Source organism: Meleagris gallopavo, chromosome 8 (genome assembly GCF_905368555.1).
Source record: "Meleagris gallopavo chromosome 8, MGAL_WU_HG_1.1, whole genome shotgun sequence".
NCBI lineage: Eukaryota > Metazoa > Chordata > Aves > Galliformes > Phasianidae > Meleagris > Meleagris gallopavo.
The window spans coordinates 17204648-17227491 of NC_139411.1; the positions used below are offsets into that span (position 1 = coordinate 17204648).

A 22844-nucleotide genomic window follows, 5' to 3' on the forward strand; every position below is an offset into this window, starting at 1 on the left:
TTCTGGCAGTCCCACTGCTCTGCTTTGTGCATTTACTGCAGCGAGAGGAGCCAGATACCTTCTAGTGGGCTCTGAAAGACTGAGTGAAAGTGTTTAAGGCAGAGTCAGACCATTAGAAAGTTACTGAAAGGCTTTGTGGATTGCAGAGGTGGGCCAAAATACAAGACATGAAGTGTTTCAAGAAAACAGCCTGGCAGCAGTAACAATGAAAGATTATTTCTCAGGGGTAAAGGCTTGCTTACATATAAACTTAGCATCGGTAATAAGCCTGAAATGGCAGTTGGATCTGCAATTTCTCAATTGAGCTGGGGATATGTGTTTGAGGTCTGCCTCCTCAATATACTGATGAAATTGGCTGAGATTGTATTGAGCAGTGGGGGCTCATCTTGGGTGGCTTTCTCCTGACTGAAGTCCCTAGCTTCTCTCATGTGGAAACCAAGGCCTTGGGTGGAGTAAAAAAGGGTGGGATAAGTACAACAAACAGTTGAAGGTATCCAGACCAAAGAGCACAGTAGGACTCATTAATCCACCAGTTTAAGTGTAGATTATCTTGATCACAAGCACATTCCTTATGTTCACAAAGAAACATCTGCAAACATTAATATAAAAGCAATTGCAAAGCAAAGGAGGAAATTGTGCATTTACATTCTTGCACAAGCTGACAGATGGTCTTCAGTGGCATCCACAATGATTTCCACAGGTCCATGGAACTTGCACAAGACTTCTAGTAGCTTTGGAAGGCTAAAGACAAGATGACACAAAGCTGAAAATCATTTAGAGGCTGACGTTGTGTACTTGGTATCTATAATCACAGCTTATTATTTCTGTACAACTTCTGCAGAGCTGAGAGTAAACATTTTTGTTTGGAATGGATTGTGACTACTCTTAAAGCAAGCAATAGGTTACTTTGTCCAAAAAATACGCTCAAAAGCAACATGGCCAGCTTTAAGGGAGATAATGTGTATGCTATATTCATTCACTTCTAAACCATATGCATATCTGTCATTAATATAGAACAATTTCTAAAACACATCAACAGATTATGAGGAAATATTCTGAACTATACATGATTATTAGGATCCGATTTTTCAAGCATTTGTATGAAGCATCTGTTAAATTCACATTAGTGTTTGTTCATGAGTAGTTTATAGCTTACTATAAACTGGACACATACTTAGTCATGATGTGAAATTCAATATACATTTAGATTTAGTTCTCTCTTCTTGATAACTCATGATAGTGACATACCATGGCACTAACCTGGGTAAAAATTTTATGATATTTTTTTCTGTGGGTAAAATGTTTTCAGAAGTACTGCTTTCTGTTACCTTAAATGTGAAATGTTAACAGAAGCTTGATTTTGTTAGCACACGATTAATCTCACAAATGTTTACAAAGTGAAAAATAAAGGAGAATACCACAGCCAACTTTCCCAATAGCTAACACAAAGTAAATATGTTTTCAATAATTTTAGAACAGGATGCAAACAAAAGAAACAGATGAATTACAATAAAAAGATAAACTCCTTTATCATGCTAGGAAAAAAAAACAAAACCCCAACAGTCAAAACCACAGTTCACTCATTGTTCTTCATTTTCTCTGCCACTCCTCATTTTTATGCACATGTTGCATTGTATGGTTTAGTATGGGCAGTCAGTGAGACGTGATGGTCTAAACCCTGCAATTACCAGAATCTGGGAGTGGCTATTGAAGTCAGGGCTGGAGGATACCTCAGTGTCTGTGCAGAGTGTAGAAAGGATTATCTATAGCTGGAAATAAATACAAAATGTGCAGGTCAGTGGACCAATACAGGGGTCTGAAGCTCCCAGGAGTACTTCCTCCTCTGTTTTGGATTCAATACTGGTTAATGCATGATGGAACACACCATTCACATTCTAGAGAATTCAGCTTAGGGAATCAAAAATTAGCTGACCTTTCCTTTAAAATAATTAATTATAATCTGTATCAGAAATAAGCAGACTATGATTATCCACCATCACCTGTAAGACCTCAGCTCCAGGAACTGTGTCAAAATGGAATGGATTTTTCTTAGTGCAGTAAGTTGTCATGCAAGTGGGAAAACAAAGAAACAGAGCTGATAACCTCATTCCAGATGACTAGAAGTCCTAAAGACGGAAAAAGAAATCCAGAGCAGAAGTGCTAACCCCCCTAAAAGAATGTTGGCTTGGACACACATGACTTTGTTGGCTTACCACGGGAGAACCATGTGGCTTTTGATCCTCAGAGTTCACCTCAGCTGGTAAAATCATGTTCTTAGAGGATGACCATTACTCTGGAGTTCCTTTGCTGAGGGGTAGGATTGGGTAATGTGTTAGGAGGGGGTAATGTGAGCATTAGGGTCCGCAGTCCTTTATAGTCAGAATGTACGTTCTCAAACTTGTCACCACCGGCATGCTTAGGTGAGCTACCTGAAGTCATGCATCAGGTCGACACTAGAATCAGCAAATAAAAAAGCTTCTGAATCACAGCCCCGTGGTTGCTCCCTACACTCTTTAGCGAAACTTTGAAATACAAAATTAAAAGGAGCAGTGAAAGTATGAAGTCACACATTCAATATCAGTTGATGTATCAACTTGATAAAACAACAAAGAGGCAAGAAAGCTGTTGGTTTATGCTCCAGCAAAGTCTTTTAACAAGCTTATGCCTGAGAACAAGGAGCGGCTCCACTGGAAACAATGAAATGACCTGTGTGTCTAAAGTCAAGCTGTAAGAGCTTTGTTTGATTCAAATGCTAAGATCTAATCTGAAGAATGCAGAAGTTTTTCTTATTTAAGCTAAAATCTCTATTCCCACTGTGCACACAATTTATTTTTCTGTATCACTTCTGTACAAATATTTATCTGCATGGTCTATGTATCTTAGATGTAATCAGCAGTGAACATTGCAAAATCCTTGCTCTCCCATTGATTATCAGCCCACCACAAGGACATCTGCCCTCTAGCTGTGCAGGAGCTCGAAGGGAGATTGTTGATGATGGACAGTAAGAACACAGCTTACATTTAAAAAGTAGGGAAAAGCATATTTAGTTTTATGTGAATTAGGAAACAGAAAAAATATATGCACTTTATTAGATGAGTAGCTGAAAGCAGCCAGAAGGGGAATAAAACTGCAGGGTACTTCTAGGGGCATACTGAAGAATTCTAAGTCTTGTGCATGCACATTCATACTAGAAATGTTGCCTCTAAAGACATTCAAGGCTTGTTAATGGACTTTTTAATTGCTGGTGATGGTGTGCAGTTGCAGTGCGTACATCAGTCCTGACAAACAGAAATGGTACAACAAAACTAGTCTAGCAGATCGTAATATGATGATTCCTCCCAGGAACATAACTGAACTCTTGCTTATACTTAGGGTTACTATGGATTAACAATTATGAATTTGAACTAGTTCATTTAAGCCAGTGCAAAAACATTGTTACACATAAAATGAATCTCTCCAGCAGTTGAACTGAGTTTACTTAAACAATGATTGCCAAAGTACTCCTTGAACCTGGTGCTAGGTTTAAGTGACCATAAAGTTTACTAGACTTAAAATGGAAGAAAGGGTCTTATATCAGTTTAACTCAAAGGTTTTTAAATGGACTGGAAGCGAAACCAGGGGAGCAAGGCTTTTCTTTCTCTCTCCAGCTCTATGAGTGCATTTGGCAAAAGGCCCATTAACAATGGGTCACCTTGAGCTGCAAAGCGTCGGTGGGCCGTGAAGCAGGACTGGGGGGACAGGACAAAGCTGAATGGCATCACCTTTCATTCTGTCACCCTAAATAAGCCCAGTGGGATTTCATGCACACCTCAATTCAGCTCCTGTTAACTGAATCCCTTCCACCTTGCTTCCCACAGCTGCTAACTGCCTCGTGTGCCCTGCTGCTCCAGGAGATCTGCTCACCCAGCCAGATCCCAGTTTGCCCAGGCAAAGACACCTGACGTTATGAATGACCGTCACTGGTTCACCACAGACTGAATAAATAGTTGCTTCTCAAAATTACTGTGTCATACTGGACTGCCTACTGGAAGGTCCCAGAAAAGTATTTCTAACTACTAGAGAAGCAATACCACTATAGCTGGTCAAGATGAGCTTGTCAGGTGTTCCTTCAGGTGTCAGCACTTCTGAGAAAGTTCTTTCTGAGAAATGGAAGGAGACCAGAGATTTAGCAGCATTCAATTGGGAAACTAATGAGCTCCAAGTATGAAATCCTTAGCTGTTTTTATACCAGCAAAGCCTTAAAATATTTCCTGATTTTTAGTGGTCTTAGTTAGACCTTCAAGGCAGTTTTGTCTCTCTTCTTCCTATGTGACAACTAACATGGTATTACAGAAGCAATAATTCTTCCAAAAAAATGTATTAAAATCGGCTCAGTGGAGATGTACCCAAATCTACTCTTTAGGAAGAGACTAGGGAAACAATTTTCTTAAAGCAAGATCTGCATACCCTGAGACAAGAGGTACAAAGACAACCAGAGGAACACCAGCAGCCTACATACACCAAGCAGCATGTCTGGCAGGGCTCCATTGTGTTGATCAGAAACCCACAAGCAGAAGAATAAGGTGTTCTGCATAACAAGTGCCTTGAAAGCAAAACCAGTCTTGCTTTGAGCTGTCTATGAAAAACCACAAAAGGACTGGCATAAAAATCCTTGTCAAGCCCACGGTGACCTGGGGTCAACAAATCTTGATTGCGGTAGGTGAAGGGAAGAGAATAATGTAAAACTGATGCAAGCCATAGGTTGGTGCACATGGTCTAAAGTTTCTCTATGCTTGCATGAATTACTTGTATCTAGTGATCACAGAATCACAGAATCCTTAGAGTTGGAATGGACCTTTGAAGGCCACCTAGTCCAACTTCCCTACAGCTGTGATCTGTGAGAAAATATAAAATCACTGTTGGTAAATTTTGCAGATAATTCTTAATGAGACAAAAAAATGACTAAGTGAGGTTGTCTTGATGGTGAAATAAACTGTGCTTCGTTAATCCTCCATGCTTTAGTGATTTTATACATTTTATAGAAATAGGAATTTTACAGGAGTTTCAGTGGGCCTGAAAAGAATTCAGGAAGGAAAGACAATATTATGTACCTAAAACATACTCGAAAAATACGGTGCTTAAGACAGCAATTGTGACACTTGGGTGTGTATACTGGAAATACATTATTATCTCTTTTCATAATATCTGTGGTCATTTTGACAGCACTGGCAAACTTCCATGCCTCTTCCTCTAATCAGTTATGAAATGAGATGCTGTCAAATTGGAAAATGTTTAGAAATGGGACACAGGAATGAAAGAATCTGTGCTACCCACCCGTAGACTAAAACCACTGTACTCACCTGAAAGAAGTTATACTTTGATTTCATAGTCTGTAAGCACAGAAAAGGGGAAGATTTCAATGATAACAGACTATTACTTGGAATGCAGGAAGCAAAGGATGAAAAAGGAGAGTTACTGAATTTTCTCATTGACATAAACAGGATTTTCATGAAATGAAAGTTTTTAAACACACTAGAATGATAACAAAAAGAGACAGGTGTAGTCTGTAAAATGGAATGCTTATGAGCTTTTCATAAATTATGTATTTTTTTTACTAAGAGATTATCAAAACTGCAGAGACTTCAGTTTCAGCATTTTCTTTAGGAAGGTCATGGAATTCTGATGTGATGTACTTCTTTGTTATTGTCATTATTCCTGCTGAATCCAAAACTCAATTAATTATTAATGGTGCTCAGAAATAGGCAGTATGAGGAAGTGAGTGAATGATAATTTCTCTTTCCATACTCCCACGTATTTACAATCCTGTGAATTATTTACCCAACTCTTAGAATAAATAAGCCCAAATTGATTAAGTTTATAATACAGGCAGATATTATTGGTTTTACTTGTCGAAACTTTCTGAATGTAATCATACACTATTCCGATCTGGTGTTAAATTTCCGGTAGGAATGTATAATTTTCTATTTCTTGCTTACATTTGTAATAAAGAATTTTTTTTGAAATATAGGCAGGGCCACAGTTTATTGTTTCCTTCTGAAGAGAGGTTGCAGGAGTATGAGGAAGAGTATTTGATTGGCACTCTGATGTTTTCCACTGCCTGCGAAAGCATTTTGTGCTTATAAAAGTGGTCACATAACTTATCACAAGTACTCATGATACAGTCTGCACAGTCCCACAAGAAAAGCAAGTATTTGGTTTGTGAAAAAATACTTCTTTTGGATGAAGATAAAGAGAAATTTTGTGGTGTGGTCCTGCTTTGACCAACATCTGATTGTTAAGAAGTTTAATACCAGAAATCAACAATTCCTTTTGGCTATCTTACAGTGCATGCACTAGTATTAAATACGAGTATCCAAAGATCTGGCAAGAGATCTCTAAGTTATTCCTGATTTTCTCCTCCAATCATGCTCCAGGCCACTGAAAGAAGAAATTGTCATGAATTCTGCCACATCTGCAAATCACTTGGACTAGCCAGTACAGTTCTGTCTATAGCTTATGTATCAATACTTATATTTTATCAAAAAGTTTTTTTTTTTTTAAATTCATAACGCTTCCAAGAGAATCTTTGTTTGAGGTTCAGCTCTTTACCCAGGTCAGTGCTCCACAGAACCAAACATTTTCTCATTGCCAGCTGGCAAGATTTCAGCAGTTTCTTCAGAAATTTCAACATAAGTGGATTTGAGCTGAACAAGCTATTTTTCTAGACTTAAATTGCTCAATGTAAAGGCATCTTAAACTACCTGCTTTCAGACTCCACAGAAAGCACTTGCAGAGATCTTCTGGAGACTTGGACCTCTCTGAAAGCTGCACATTACACAATGGTGAGTAAAAGGTTTAGACTATTTTTAAAGCAGGGTACAGATCACTATTTGCTTTGAAATTGAAACAGAAGGATATTTAAGAGAATCACCTAATTATGCACTTTTAGGTGTGGGTATATTCCCCTAAAAACTGCCTGAATATGTCAAGAAATATACTGTTAAGAAGATTACTATGATTTTTGTTTTTTTTGCTTTGTAATTATTTGAGGAAAAAACAACAGCTGTATATATATCACTGAGTCTTTCATCTGTTGTTACCCTTTTCTCCAAATTGTCTGTGAAAATATTCACAATTTCATGGATAAGTTAGAATAATGCTTTCAAAATTTATAGGTGTGAAACACAAGATTCACTTTACAAGGAAACGTATAGTACTGTGCATTCTGTCCGCTTTTCTCTTTTATCAAGACCTGCTTCAGCTTTTCAAGGCTTCAAATGTGTTTGCAGAATCTGAACTATCAGTTAGATATTGCTAAATAGATAGGCAAGTCCTACGGCCCAGTTTTCTCTAACTTATGCTTACCTAGTGTCACAAACTACTGACATTAATTACTATCTCTGATGACAATCTATGCTATGGAATAAATTTTACAGAAGAGGCAGCAGTTTCTGTGATATATGTAGATTTGGAAATGAAGGGAGAAATTATCATCTACTTATTTCTCTGCTTAATTTTCTTTAGAGCTCAATGGTACTCACTGGAATAAACTTAGCTGGTCAAGGTGATCTGCCATCTCACTCCACATCAATTCATCCATCCACCTGCAGAAGACTGTTCTGCAAGATGGTTGGTAGCATTCTCTTTGTAAGAGAGCAAATAAGTGATAAAGATTCCTTGAAGTGACATGCTTTTGAAAGCCCAGAAAAACACAAGCTTGATATAGAACTAAAAGTCATTGTCATTAATGTAACTAAGATAATATCTCTCAACTAAATAAATAATGTCATTTCTACCAGTGCTCTCTTACCCTTTTGATCCTCACTGCTCAGCCTGCTTCCTGCTAGCTGTCTGTTACTTAGCTCTTGTATCCTTTGGTTATTCCAGGAAAAGACCAGTTCAGAAGAGATCAAACACCGTGCACTTCCCTTTCTTTCTGTTTGGATTCACTGGAGGGTCCAGAACTTTGCTCTTTAGAAAGAGAAGCATACCCGGTTTCATTTGACTTGCATTTCTTTGAATAGCAAGATAAGGACATATGCTGGAGCAAACAAAGGATAAAACATTCACAGAACCATTCCATAGTCCCTTCACCTTCCTTTCACTACACTGTAAATATCCCTCTGTCCTGTAAGAAAGCAGCACTTCAAGAATTAAAATATCAAGTGTATTCCAACACAGAGCAGTTTCCCTTGTCTCATCATGGTTCAGAACTTTCCATTATTTTTTTACTTTTATGATTTAAGTAACTCAAGATGGGCAGCAGAGCTACCTAAAAGCAAAGACTCACACTGATATTTTTAACCATGCTTTCAAGTAGAAGCAACATCTGGAGTTCTGAACAGTGACTTGGAAAGGCCTTTTCATATTACAAAACTACTGTGTAAGTCTGCAAGTGCTATCAAGAAAATTGAACTACATTCCCCACTGCTTTTCAGCCTCCAGCCATTTCTAAACTCTTGCCTAAATTTATCCATCTCGAGTAATTCATCAAATCAATCCTATGCTCCAGTCTCTCTATTCCCATACAAAAGTATGGGAGCCTCTACAAAGTTATGCAAGTCTTTCCAAAGAAGTCCCGGATGTCCAGAAGGTCCCAGCTGACATCTCCAAAAAGCTCTTGCAGCTGTTTAGCTGTTGCCACCAATAAGCATGAAGGATGCACGGTTCCATACCCAGATCTGCGTGGTTTGACAAGACTTTTCAAATGCTGCTAAGTAGAATATACACTGGTATTCTGCCCTAAGGCACTCAAAAGCAAAAGAATGGGTCTGCTACACAGTCTGATTTACAGGAGATATAGCTACAATATAGCTACATCTGACTCAAAGGCAATTAAAAAAAGAGATAAGAAGAATCTGACAGGGTTTTGAAGTGTAAACCTCTATGGAAGTTTTTTGTAATTTCTGGAGATTGGACTTTGGCAGGGAGTGATGCTGCAGCCAAAATTGTCATGTGATTTTGTCTCTTCCCACACAAGGAAAATCAATGCTGTGAAATATGTACAGTTCCCTTTTAAAACATTTTCGTGTTCATAAAAGGTTATTCCTAATTTCTGTTTAAGGTTCAGTGACTTAGATTTTTTGAATAATTATAATCAAAGTGGAATTAAATTTATGATCTGTGTCTCTTTTACAGAAAATCCTTCTGGCCTTCCTTTTTTCAATGGGCATCATAGTGACACAGGGTGATGCTTTCTGCTTTCATCAATTCTTCAAGCCAGGAGAGGCTGAAAAAGGTAGGACAGAGGTAGTCATCTCACTCAATAATATTTTGTTGGCTCAGTCCTATGAAGAATTGCTGGGAAGGGCTCAAAATATCAAGGACGTGGGAGATGTCAGAAAAAACCGGGACAGGCAGTTCCAGCACCAAGTTTCCAAAGTTAGGGAAAAACAAAATTTTCCCCTGGACTGGATACAGTTGCAGCAGTATTACTGCTATTGGTGATAGGTTACCAATGCTGTTCCTGGAGCTTCTGCTGGGGGTGAGAGGATTTCTGAATTCAGTCTGGTCGTAGATGGTGGCCTAAGCTGTTTGGCTGCTCACTTTCACCCCAGCTCTGTTACAATGAAATTGTCTCCAATAAGTAAAGAGGAAACAAATTCATGTTCTCAAAATAATCCAGGTAATAGCTATGGAAGCAAAATGAATTGTTTTACAATTTTCAGGAACAAACATTTTCAGAAATAATGCAGTCATTTTCAGACTTTTCAGTCTCTAATGTGGAGGCTTAAAGAACATCTTTTATTGCTGTGTTACACAGGCTGTATGGTGGATGGAGTATTGTACCCCTTTGGAGAGATCTCAAGGACGGAAAATTGCCTCACATGCAGCTGCAGCCAATATGAAATGCACTGCTGCTCCCTGTAAGTCTGCCATCATTGCCCATAAAAAGACAACAGGTTTCCATCTTCTGGGAATAAATGAGTTTCTAAAGACACAAGGGAGCATTTCCTCACCCCCCACAGAGCTGGGGCAAGCCACATATAGCTTGTGACTGTGTTAAACTTGGTTCTGCTGACTGGAAGTGGAGACAGGCCCTCCCAGACACATCCAGTTGGTGCTTGCCTTTAACGCTGAGCAACATATGAGCTCCTTTTACACTGAGGTTAAGTCCTTCCTTGTCAGGAAAAGTAGGAGGTAGAAAGGATTTCATACCTCATGGCACTTAAGATGCTCTGAAGGGTTCGTGAATACCTGAATCCCTTTTCAGTGATGATTTTCTGCTCTGAACATGCAGACTCTAGAGTGACATGGCTCTGCTCTGCTGTCTCTCTCTCTCCAACATCCTCCTTTCCTCATATCCCACTTTCTCCAAGAGGTAAAATGGAGTGATTATGTTCCTCATCTTTGCTCAGATGACTCCTACTGCCAGGAGACAGAAACCACACTCCAAGCATACAGAAGGTTGTGAAAAATTACTGGAAAAAAGATAAAACATGATGAAACTGTGCCTACGCCACACCTCAGAGTGTTGTGCTAGAAAAGTTCTAAGCTAGTGTTGAGCATACTGATACCTCTACACAGCAGAGTGCAGCAAGATATTTGTTGAGGTGCTGGAAGCTGTAGCTGTGGTCACTCTAGCTAGGCTGGTTTAAGCCATAGTTCAAGAGATTTCTCACTCAGCAGTAGTTTAAGATATAATTATCAAACCACTGAATTATTGAATTGCTTATTGAATTGTATATTGCTTATTCTAACATTTGCTTTCTCTTTGTTGATGACAGCTACACCACTCCTGTGAATTATGACAAAGAAACATGTAAAGTCATTTTCAACAATAAAAACTGTGACTATGATGTGGTACAGAAGCATCCCTCAAAGCCGTGCACTCAATACACTCGTATAGGCTAACAACGTGCCCTGCTTCAAGCCACTTTGTGCTGTGGGATTCACCTGTTCCTGGAGAAGCTTTGCCATCATAGAGATGCTCAAAGACATGAGAGATCTTATAACAAAGAGTCCTTCAGTGGATCCCTCTTAATCTCCCAATTATTCTAATTCAGTATACAAGATGCATAATAAGAGACAAAGTTTTATTTCTGTCATTACTTGCATTGATATCACTGAGCTTTGTTGAACGCAATAAATCCAGATTAAATATTCAGAATTGCTTCATAACGATGGCTCTTTGTACATAATAACATTGAAGAAAAACACCTTCCCTGAGAGAGGAATGTATTTCCCTCATTATTCCAACACACCAAATATCTGTGCCCTGACAGAAGCCAGTTGCATACTTTGCAGGTTCTGTTCTTGCCAAGAATCAGAGCATCCATTTTAGCTCTCTATATGTCAAAATATGAGAATGATGCACTATTTGGGATGTAATCTGCCATAGCTCATACTTCAGGCACACAGCAGTCTTGGGAGGAGAGGAGGACACTTCAGCAAGCTCTCTCCTCCTTCGTGTCAGATTCTCTCTGAGACAACCTTCCAGTACCTTCCTGAGAGGGATTGGCACAGCTGGATCCCACCTGTCAGACATTCAGAATCTCTGGAGTTTGAAAATCACCCTATCTCACCATAATCTTAGCTGTCTCAAGGTACATTCTTGGGGTGCCCTCTCATCCCAAGATCAATGTCTTCTCCTGGTCTGTAACACAGCCATTGAAACAACAGGCGTCTCCTTCTATCCAACTCAGTCATCTGCAGAATGCCACATCAGCTAGCCTGGGATTTGAGGAGGTGAGTTTCTCACAGTGAATGGACTAAGTAACAAAGCCAGTGACTGGCTGGGCTTTCACAAAAGAAATGGAAAGAAAAATACGCTGCAAGGTGAGTTGATCCTCTGTGTACTTCAGTTTCCATGAAGACAACCTTTTCATTTCAGGTTCTGCCCCACCTCCACTTACTGTCTGCTGGAATATTAACTCCAGTTCTCTTACTCCTTTTTCATTTCCTCTCAATATGAGATCTTGTGACCACCTTACCTTCCAGAGTCAGCAAACATTCTCCTGCCTCTTTTTGACTTGAACAGCCAAGCTGTGCCCTGACATCAGCTTCTGCTCTCCTGCTCTGCCAAGGCTGTCCCAAGTCCAGCCTCTTGCTGCAAGCAGAGCAACCTGAGGCCTTGCAAATCCCTTTTTTTCTGCAGATCTATATTTTGGATTTTGCCTGTCACCAGGCAGAGAAGTGCAGCCATTGATGGGTTTCTAAACAGAATCTCCCACTCAGTCCCATCCTAAATCTGCCTGCAAATAATCAGAACAATTTATTGTTGTACATTTTTTCAAGCTTTGTTTCGGGTAAATTGCCTATGAACTTTCAAACTTTCTTATGGTTTTGAGATCTCTTTTTTTTTTTTTTTTTTTTTTTTTTTTGGAGGGTGAAAGATGGGGAGAGAACGTCCAAGCATTTCACAAGTGCTAGTATTGCATTCTTAGTCTTTTAAAGTCAACTGCACTGTGGGCTGGATATTGATCAATAATTCCATGTTTCCATAAAACTGCTTCCTGTGAAGCTGTAGAAAATGTGAGGGGACAGAGAGAGTTAGTTCGGCATCTTTTTCCAGCGCAAATATTTGCATATGCATTTTTTTAAATTTTAGATTCATTCACAGATTTAAGCATGTTATTTCTCAAACTTATGCTTCCCCTCCCAAAAACAGCATGTGGAAATGAATGTTCTCCTGTTGCTGAGGATAAGTTTTCTCCAAAGAGATTTTGATTCTTGCAGAAGAGTTTTGAAGCTTGTCCTGAACGACTTATTCCATTTTCTGCCAGCTTATGTTGCAATTACAAAGAACACAGCGTAAATTGGTACCTGCATGAACCTCCTCACTTAAAAAACAGACAGCTTCTACTTCTTAGCAGAAGTCATCTTTTGAATGTGCAGATTCCTACTTACAGTGGCTCATGGAACTGTTTCATGAGAAAAATGACTTTTTTTTTTTTTTTAAATGCTCATTTCAAATAGAAATCTTTTTATTACTAAGAAAAGAGACTTTGATGCTTCGCATGGATTATTTTCTTAATTCAAATCTTCAATAACTACACACAACAGCACTGACAACCAGCTTGTTGTGTTTGGGAGCTGTGGCATGCCATAGAATATTTCAGCATTTCACATTTTGCCTTACCATAGTATTTCTTCCGAAATACACAAAAATTATTTTATTATCTCAGATGCTCATATTTACATTCTTAATATGAGGAATTCCTTGGCACAAATCTCAGATTATAAGTGATTTCCAGATGAAACTGACAGAGACAAGAACCACAAGATTTCACTTTAGGTTTCTTTGGTCTAGCTGCTACCTATTTGTAGCAACAAGAAAATATCTAGAGCAAGAAATGGAAGAAGCAGAACTTCATACATTACAGTGAAAAACAGCTGAAAAAAGAAAAGACAACAGATTCTACCAGCCAAGATATCCCATGGATGTGGCTGCCCACCCCAACCCAAACTGCTGAGTCCATACAGCAATAACGTCTAAGCAACAAGTTTTGTCTCAATCAGTGACTAATAAGTTTAGAAACAAGCTGAGACTTTCAGAATAGAGCCAAAATGTAGTGTAGGTGAAAGATAAACAGAACTAACTTAGTTTTTTCTTAAAAAAAAAAAAAAAAAAAAAAAAGCCCAGGGGCCTCTGACGTAAAAAACCGAGAGTATAAAACCGAAAATAAGCAGGAAGATTTAATTTCATTTTACGCATACATTGCGGATTGTGTTAAAGGTGCAAGGCTGCCCAAATTTAGATATCATTTGAGGACCAAAGGAGTACTTTCAAAGCTAGGGCAGCTGGACCAGATCTGCTGTTGACACATGCATGTCCCACTACACCAGAGGCAAACACCGATGACAAGAAGAGCACCAGCTCCCACCCATCACCCTTCCTACATCGACTTAAACTGATTACTTTGGTCACACCTCCAGCAAAAATCTTCACTTCTTCACAAACTTGCAATCTTCATTTGTTTAATCAGCTGCACGGTTTGGATCTGTCCTTGGAATCACTACATTTTGTCATTTCAGGAATAAGCTCTTCTCTGATTCTCTGAAGATTTCTGAGATCTTTTTGCTATCACTTGACTTCAGTTGAAAATAAGGAGAGTAGGAAATATTGCATTTCCCATAAAACAGAGCTCTCTTTTTGGCTGGCTCTGTCACTCTTCACCATTCTGTTTTTCCGCCCCTTCTTGGGGCTGTAGTACCTGTGGCTATCTTCCCAGAGCTGCTGCATTGCAGACAGAGCCATCCTCCGTTCAACACAGCTTGGCCTTCAAAGTTGGTCCTTTAGATCATCTTGTTTTTATATCCCTTGCCTAACACCGACCTTTCCTTTTGGTATCATGACACAATAGGATTTTTTAGGCCAGTAGAGGAATTCCCATGCATTTTAAGAATCATGCCTTAGCAAGAGGGATTTTTGGTTTCCCAAAGTACTAAAAAGAAAAAAAAAATAACGAAGTGCTTCACTTCCCCTGCAACTGCATTGAATTCAGTCTGAAATTTTACTCAGGTGCTCTGTTACACACAGAAGGAGGGAGAGATATCTGGATTAGGAAAGAAATGATACTGACTCCAGTTGAGCCTCCCAGACTGAACTGAGACCTCAGCTCAAACTTCTGCTCTTCCAGATGTCACCTGGACAAACCACACCATCAGTGCTTTGTCTTCAAAAATTACAGTTCTTGGATAATTCCTAGAGCAGAACAGATCTGGGGGACACAGGTTTTGAGGTTTGTGGGCTTAAGAGCCTCAGAGTTAACAAATATGTTCCCATAAAGATAAAAGTTTTTTCTACCACATTCAAAATATGTTTGTGTGTCAAAAGCATGCCATATCCTTTATTACTGTTTATTTAAGCTTCTCCTTAAACAATTGCCCTGTCTCAAGTGCAAATGTTGCAGACATCGTTCAACAATTGTAAAACCAATATATATTACACCTAGCATTGTCAGTTTAAGGTCACTGGGAATATATTTGCAAGATGGTGTTTACCTATGATCTGTGTGCTGATATCCCTCACATTTCCTGTTGTTTTCTCTCCTACTTTAGTGTTGTTCATAGAGTAATCCTTTTCATAGTATTAGCTAGTTTTTTTGTTTCTTTCCTTTAAGAACATTACTCTGAAATCACTCTGTATTTCTCTGTTGACTGTCTGGCACTGAAAAATACTAATGTTTTGCATTCCCTCTGTCATCTGTGTTCAGTGATATATATCCAGAAACTTCCAGGTAAAGAATGACTAAGTAAAATGTTGAAATAAAACTTCAAGGAAGTTTCCAAGACTTTTTACCTCCTTCAGAGGAAACAGGATACACTGGAGGCATTCACTGATTATGAGAAGAGCTTCTTCACTGTCCCTAGGAGTTGCAGCTGACCTCTACTACATTCCCAAGAAAGCTGCTGACAAGAAGCTCTTTCCCTACCAGGCATAGCATGCACCTAGAAAAAAACAGGGAAGGCCTCACAGCTGAGAGGTCAATGCTTGTCTGACAGGTTGAGAGAGAATGCATGTGTGTTGGCTGAATTTTTGCCTTCTGAAGTTGGAGCAACAAGAACTTTCTCTGTGACTCAACACAAAACTAGCAATTTGTACCAAGTTTTGACAGTAACAGATTCCACAAGTCACACTCTAGCGCTCCTGCATCACAGATTGTGGCGCATCTAATGGTGAGTTCACATACAAAACCTGTTGCAGTATATCTGTTAAGCAAAATATTGCATGGAAGACCCATGCAAGAAGAAAAATAAAACCCATATAGCTCAGTAATACTAACAGAATTGAGACAATGTAACTTGATGGCTTTTATTTTCCCCCTCCAGGCTCTGATGGAATACTTGTCCTGTTTCTTTGAGAATGCACAGGAGCCAATACCTTGAACAAGACTCAGTGGTACTTCCCACAGTGTCCTCAGCCAACGTGAAATAGTTACTTCCTCACAATATAAAGGTTACAAAATGCAGACAAGCAAAAATTTTACTTGTCTTCGGCCACCCCACAGACATAAGTCAGTTAGGTCAGGCAGCATAAGAACAGGGCAATGGAAGGGAAAGTGTGAGCTCTCTCTATTTTTACTGCAATCAACACAAAGCGAGTCCATGGCTGAGGATGAGGGTATATAGCTTGGTAACCTACTGAACCTTTTCTTTCCTTTAATAGATAAATGCACATGCTTCACAATACCTCCTCTGAAAAGCTGATAGTATCCTAAACCATCATGAGACTTGAACTGGTTTCATATGAGTTCGTGAGATGTCCTATGAGGATACTTGTTCTTTGCTGATGTCATTAAAGACATTTCCAGTACCTGTGCTCATGTATTAAAACATTTAACTCAGTTATTAGTGTTTAGGGCTCAAGGGTGTGAGCCACATGGCAGTGGTGTTAGTCATCTCCTGTTTCAGGGCAGTGCATATATTGACATTGCTAAATCTAACTTTTCAGTGATAAGCTGGTTCTGGGCAGTTTTCTCAAATTTATGAGTACTTGCAAACTCTTAAAGCTCATTTCACCCATCTTGAAGAATGGTTAGAGAAAGAAAAAGACATAGGGAAGTTACAAAAAAAAAAAAAAAAAAAAAAAGAAACAACAAAAAACACCTATGTATTCATTATGTGGTAGCTATTTATCCAGTCTACCAAGCTGAAAGCCAGCTAAGTCCCGGTCATACTGTAACACACATTGCAATAGTGCTGGCTTTCTGAAATGGACATCCTGAGATTGCTCTCAACTCTGGAGTTTGGGAGTAGTCACCCCAGCTTGGAGTTCAGCCTCAACTTTCAAATCCATTGTCAACGATTTACGGGCTGGTTTGGCCTGGTTCCGTGACTAGAAGGGCGGAGGAATCCGCGGATCCGCGCCCCGGAAAAGGAAAATAGGGGACCCTGAAATAATTGAAAACAGTGGCAACAATCTGAGGTGAAAGAAACTAATTTACTAAATATGGTATCAGCAGAATTTTATAAGGAGAGAGAGAGAGAGAGAGTGTGAAATTGAAGGTGGATTGGCCTCACCACAACGCTGAGATGAGAAGTGCAGTCCAGAGAAGCGCAGGCAGAGAAGAGAGCATCAGGTGACCTTGCCGGGAGTTATATCTCCTCGCTGACCGCAAAGCCCCCTGGGGAAATGTAGCTCTTCTTCTCCTCCGGTCAGGCACCCGGAACATGAGCATCAGCAGTCAAACCCCCAGTGCATTACGTGATGTTATGATGTGGAATACTGATAACGAAAAATCATGAAACCACGACATCCATGCAATGAGGCAATATAATTAAGCAACCAGACTGGTGAAATTACTGCAAATTGTGTGGTCCTGCTAACAAGAAGTCTTGCCCTTGCTAATAAGGATATCCAGTTTCTTAATATTTGAACCAACTGGATCACAGCTAAGCAACAGAAATTTCTACTTGACTCCTTTACTATCAGATTACTACCCTAAGCATTTGGAAAGAGTGCCTATTCTGACAAGGCATTAGCACTTGGGTCTTGTACACGATGGAAAACTGACTAGAGAAGAAAGCAGCTACCTCCTACCCTTTTCTAAGGGTCTTCAACTCTCCAAAGGCTAGTAACTCCCCACAGAAACCTGGCTTTCCACAAAACCCTTCCAACCACCATTCCTTTTTCATAAGAACCTTACTTTTTCTTTAGCTAATGAACAAGAAAGTTGAAAGATTGCTCAAACTTTATCTCTTAAAAATCCAGATGGTTCAAACAAAGCGTGCAAATTTTAGTGTGGGCAACAACCACAACCACATGGTCACTAATGGTCTTCTCATCATGCCAAGTATTTCCTCTGGGCTTGAAATTCTTTCTGAAGTGCCTCCCATATCACCCTTCTAGATAATGAGCTGAACAAAGCCACACCTACTCAGAACCAAAAAACTTTCCTCATTCTAATAATGTCTATTGCGTGAGGTCATTTTGCAGAAACCTCATTGGACTTATTCAAGTATGTTCAGTTTACTCAAGGACTGATATCGGAAGCTTCCTCTCTATATAAGATCTTGGACAGGATCAGCTTTCTTTCACAAGGCTGTCTTCTTACTGGAAGCCTCATAATTCTGCAAGAATGGTGAGTCCTTACGTCTTATATTGTAAAAGATAATTATAAGTTGCTACAGATTTTCAGAGAGATTTTGTTGGATTTACTTGAGCACTCAAAGATCTAAGTAGCTCAAAACTGAGCTTTGAAAACAGAAGTCAGACATATGAGGACAGGCAGGTAAGAACCTTGTGTAAAAGGTTTCAGCATTTACAGTGCAGGAGATGTCCAATAGGACTCCAGATGAAGGCATGAGATGTTAGAATGTAATCAATTTTCTGGCAGAAAGTAGCTCTGTCATTCCTCAGCCTAGAACTGGCCATCACTTTTATGAAGAGTCAGGAAAATATCTGAATGTTTACTTAAAGTCCAAATAGTTATCTTGATTTTTAGTCATTTTTCAGATCTAGTCACATTCTCCCCACACAAAAGAATGTATCTCAGTAAGTATTAGAACTCTGTTTTCTTCTTTCAAGAAATCAAAATATTTCAATGAGATATGCTTAAATTCTTGATCTAGCACTTACAGGTTTGGTATGACTGTTCCCAGCTCTGTAGTATCCCTAAAGGCCTCACAGACAGAGTCATCCAACTAGCCCCATTCTAGCATGATTCTGTAAATTTGTACCCAAATCCTGCTTTCTGGGTCCAGACCAAGTAGCTGCTTTAAGTGACATCAACAACATCATCTTTCAACTGAGTTTACTTCATGGCTGTTTTCTGTATTAAGACTATCTGCTCCACTCCATGGCACAGTTTGGTCTATGGAGAAAGCTGAGAAGTGAGAACAGGTTCTGAACATGAGTGATGCGTATTAGTATTTTGTAGCATACTTGCCTACGATGATCAGATGCTCATAATTTTTATGTTTGTGTGACTGTCAATATCATGGGATGAATTATCACAAAATTTGCACAATTAAAATACACGTTACTTTATAGATTTCCTGCCTTCCAATGAAATCCTTTGTTTGCAGCGCTCAGGCTTTTTTTTTTTTTTTTTTTAAACTTGTACTTCCAGGAATGTCTGTCAAACAAATTCATATTTAACTTCTTCTCTGCAAAATTAAATGCATGTTTATCTTTCCCTCCATATCTAAGATATAACTTATTTTTAAGAAGTCACCAGTTCTACTTTGTCCAAAACACATAAATACACATACACACACACAAAACACAGGGAGAAAGAGTGACTGTTAAGAACCATGACTTCATGACATAGAATAGCAAGAAAAATGAATAATGAGAGGTAAGAAGTAGAACACATTCTCTGTACAGTTTACTTCCATAGACAGTAACTGGGTCTACCAATCCTGGATCAGGCAACACTTGATTTTAACAGCTTGGAAAGACAGACTTGTTTTTTTTTTTCCCCCCAATCTCAAATGATGCTCTCCTTCTATGTCTTTTAAATGGTTTGATATTCCAGATGATGTGTTAAAGTGTCTAAAACACAAATGACAAATGGATTTTGGTTCAAAGCCACAACGTATTTTCCTGCTTCTTATAGGAATATTTATCATCAGTAACTTTCAATATATACTGGAGTATTTGCAATAATTCTGCTTTCCTCTTCAGAAAACCTTCTTGGCCTGCCTTCTTGTTCTTTCTGTTAGCGTGACAGCGTCCAATGCTTCCTGCTATGTTCTGCCATTGAATCCAGTGAAGCGTGGTGATGAGATTATAGGTAAGAAGCCAGCTGTCCACATCTTGTCATACAGCCCCACAAGCACTGCCTGATTGGATTTATCTAGTTGGTGCAATCTATCATAATTTAAAATTAAGTGGAAAAAGTGGAGAGAAACTACTGGGAGGAAAGTGTGGTATGGAAATAAATGAAATTATAATATGTTATAAAAGAGAAGTTTTCAAAGAAACATGGCACAAGCCAAATTACAAATGGATTTTGTCCAGAGAAGTAGCAAAGGTTTATTTTATATACCTGCATATGATGTTATTTTTCTTGTTTTTATTTTGAGTGCTTCTACAGGAAAATAAGTGATCAAAAGTGGCATGCTACAAGAGCTGATTTGTGCCAGCATGCAAAATAAACCAAGAGACCCTAGATGAACCTTTTTTTCCCCCCCTCTCGGAAAAGCTACTGGTACTAGAAGAAGAAAAAAAAAAAAAAAAAAAGAGATAACAATGAGAAAGAGAATACATTTGAAGACAAAGGCATAACCTAGAGCTCCCAAATCCTCTCCTCACTCAAGTCCAGTTCTCATGAAGTTTTGCTTTCCAAATCACCTCAAAGTTTATTCCATGAGTGTTAGACAGGAACTTCATATCCACTATGTGTTTTCTTCCTGCAGCTGAGGATCAGGAAGAATTTTGCAGGGAGACTTAGACATGCTCTAAACGATGAGTTAAGAACAGTTAGTGTTAATGGTGGGGTGTAGCCAAAGCCTTTGCATACTTTTGATCAAGTCTGTGCCTGGTTTTCTTCCTGCCTGGGGTACCTAGTTCCAAGATGAGCTATTCTAGGAAACTTGATGCTGCTGAGTATAATGGAGAACAGTAGAGTTGTGCATACTCTTTTTCCATGATTTAAGACAATAGTAGTACAGCTCCATTATTGGAGAAATCCAACAAAACTCCTATAGAAAGCGTGCAGGCAATAGCATTGTTAGTGCAGTAAGTCTGACAGCTGCCTGCATGCTACATTTTCAGGCAGCTATGACATGAAGGGAGAGCCACATGAATTCAATTCTCAATGGAAGACTGAAGACTGCTTAGAGTGCTCCTGTTCAAAGTTTGGGATCAGCTGCTGCACCACGTAAGTTCAGAGCAGTGGGGTTCTCCCCCCTGGCACACTATGGCACAAAGCATTTCCCTCATACGGGGTCCCTGAGAAACCACTAGGACTCTCCTCTCACTCACTCCCTTCATATCACAAAAAATGAGCATTAACCCAACATCAACACTGAACACACAAGAAGTTCCTCTGAAAAATAGAGCTCATGTTTAAAAGAAAATAATTTTTGAAATAACAAAGGGAGAAAAGGGAGTAGTTGTGAACAGGCTAAAATTTTGGGTAAGATACTTATTCAAGAGAGAACATTTAGTTACTTAAGAGTCTTCTACCAGTGCCAATTAAGATCTTTCCAAGCACAAATTGCCTCTTTTCTTTCCGAGGGGCAGTCAGTCACACACTGGCCTGCCTATAATATTCACGTGACTCTTGTTGCATGCTGTGGCAAAACAGAAAATCAATGATATTGGAGTAGCAAGTAAACATGACAAGCATCCTTTGGATATAAATCAAATCAGTAAACTATAACTCCACCCTCCTCCTGCTTAAGCAGCAGGGTGAGCAGCCTTTTGCTGTCAGCTTCACATAAGCTCGCTTTTCTGTTATTAAATACCATCTCAACATCACCTCTCCAAACTACAAGTGTAGATGCCATCTCAGATGGAAGCCACTTTCTTCTTGCTCTAATCATCTGCTCTTCTTTTCCCAATGACAGCTATGCAAGACCAGTTAATTTTGACGAAGAGAAATGCGTAAGCATATTCAACAATACTGCCTGTGCTTATGAAGTAGTGGAGAAAGCCGATCACTCAAAAACATGCGAAGTACATGAGTGGGTGGGCTAACAAAGGAGAGGCATGGATTTGGGGAAGATATCCTCTTTTCATTTCAAGGGTTCTCTCTCACAAATTTTAAAAAAAGCTGAAGAATGCAACCGTAGAGTAAAGTCTACTCAGAAGATTCCTAACTGATAAAACAGAACCTAAGCACATAAGATTCCCTCCGTTTCTCTGCCTTCTGCTTCTCTGTGCGCAAAAACTAATTTATTACTTCCTAGATATCCAGAATTAAAGCTGACCTTAAGCATCAGCAGCAGCTGATGATTTTAATTTTTCTTTCATTGCACTTCAGTGCCAAGGAGTACATTCTGTTACCCACACACAGCTATATTTTAAGGCTAAAAGTAAAGCTAGATGAAGCACCAAAAATTTGTGTGACTTTTTTTTGGGGGGGAGGAAGGGGGTGGGGGGAGGGGAGGGAAGGCGACCTAAAGAATGAACAGTCCAAAAAACAAGGGAAAACAATTAAAAGCAGTTAAAAAAAAAAGTCCAAACATTCCCTTTCCTAAGACAATGTCTTTCACGATAACCATTTATACTGCTTGGCTCCCTAGAGCCTGTCCAACCTATGGGCTGCGAGAAGCACCAGCTACCCCACTTACCCACAGCACAACAGTCCCAGTTCTCAGCCATTCTGATTAACCCTAAAAGAATACGAGTTTCTAAATTGGCCAGTGCTGTGAGTTACATTAAAGAAAAATACAAGCCAGAAAATAAGAATACACATGTAACAGTAACCAAAGAGCAATGCACTCCAATTACATTTCTGAAGGCTATGGTATATTTTCCTCAGTAATTGCGAGACTTTCTGGGTCAGTATACCTGCTTCTGAAGCCTTGAATCAAATTCTTTAGCAGCCTGCATCCTTTGGGCAATGCTGCAGCCTGAATTCAATCAACTTAGAATTGTGGCCTACTTTTAATGGAAGCTAAACTTTGTGTTTATGGCTTCTTTAGAGAAGAGATCAAGTTCTGTGCAGTCTTCCCAAGATGGAGACCACTTTCCCCCTTCCTACTGTTTTTCTCCCATCTTCAGTTAGCTACTTTCCTGCATTACCACAGACTATTTTCTTTTTTTTTTTTTTTTTTCCCCCAGTTTTTCTGAAGGCACTTACATTCTGCTACAGATCATGATCTGATCCCTGAAACAGAATTAAATCCGCTGAAATCCATTCGGCCCCCAGCTTCCCACCATGCTCTGAATCTTGCTGGTTGAGGCTCTGTCAGACAGAGCTGGAGCAGATGAAACGTCCCCTTATGTAACCTTGTACAGTCGCCCA

At 39.3% G+C, this 22844-nt stretch overlaps 3 protein-coding genes across 3 annotated transcripts in view; 2 read left to right on the forward strand and 1 right to left on the reverse strand.

Moving 5' to 3' along the window:
• The window catches only part of WASHC2C (WASH complex subunit 2C), a 65583-nt gene that overhangs the window by 32273 nt on the left and 10466 nt on the right, over positions 1 to 22844 (reverse strand). The window lies entirely within an intron of this gene.
• LOC104911959 (beta-microseminoprotein-like) lies at positions 6664 to 11089 on the forward strand. The gene is made up of 4 exons (XM_010714462.3): positions 6664 to 6821; positions 9118 to 9217; positions 9743 to 9845; positions 10707 to 11089. Exons 1-4 carry the CDS (start codon positions 6819 to 6821, stop codon positions 10831 to 10833), a joined length of 333 nt encoding a protein of 110 aa, XP_010712764.1. The 5' UTR covers positions 6664 to 6818; the 3' UTR covers positions 10834 to 11089.
• On the forward strand, positions 17961 to 21934 carry LOC104911958 (beta-microseminoprotein-like). The gene is made up of 4 exons (XM_010714461.4): positions 17961 to 18005; positions 19553 to 19661; positions 20645 to 20750; positions 21442 to 21934. The coding sequence occupies exons 1-4, from the start codon at positions 18003 to 18005 to the stop codon at positions 21569 to 21571; spliced, it is 348 nt and encodes a 115-aa protein (XP_010712763.1). The 5' UTR covers positions 17961 to 18002; the 3' UTR covers positions 21572 to 21934.

What these genes read in the sequence shown, in the direction of transcription:
- LOC104911959 (XM_010714462.3), top strand. An exon ending in GCCAGGAGAGGCTGAAAAAG is followed by an intron (nt 9,218 to 9,742) that starts GTAGGACAGAGG and finishes TGTGTTACACAG; the next exon opens with GCTGTATGGTGGATGGAGTA. An exon ending in GAAATGCACTGCTGCTCCCT is followed by an intron (nt 9,846 to 10,706) that starts GTAAGTCTGCCA and finishes TGTTGATGACAG; the next exon opens with CTACACCACTCCTGTGAATT.
- LOC104911958 (XM_010714461.4), top strand. An exon ending in GCGTGGTGATGAGATTATAG is followed by an intron (nt 19,662 to 20,644) that starts GTAAGAAGCCAG and finishes CTACATTTTCAG; the next exon opens with GCAGCTATGACATGAAGGGA. An exon ending in GGGATCAGCTGCTGCACCAC is followed by an intron (nt 20,751 to 21,441) that starts GTAAGTTCAGAG and finishes TCCCAATGACAG; the next exon opens with CTATGCAAGACCAGTTAATT.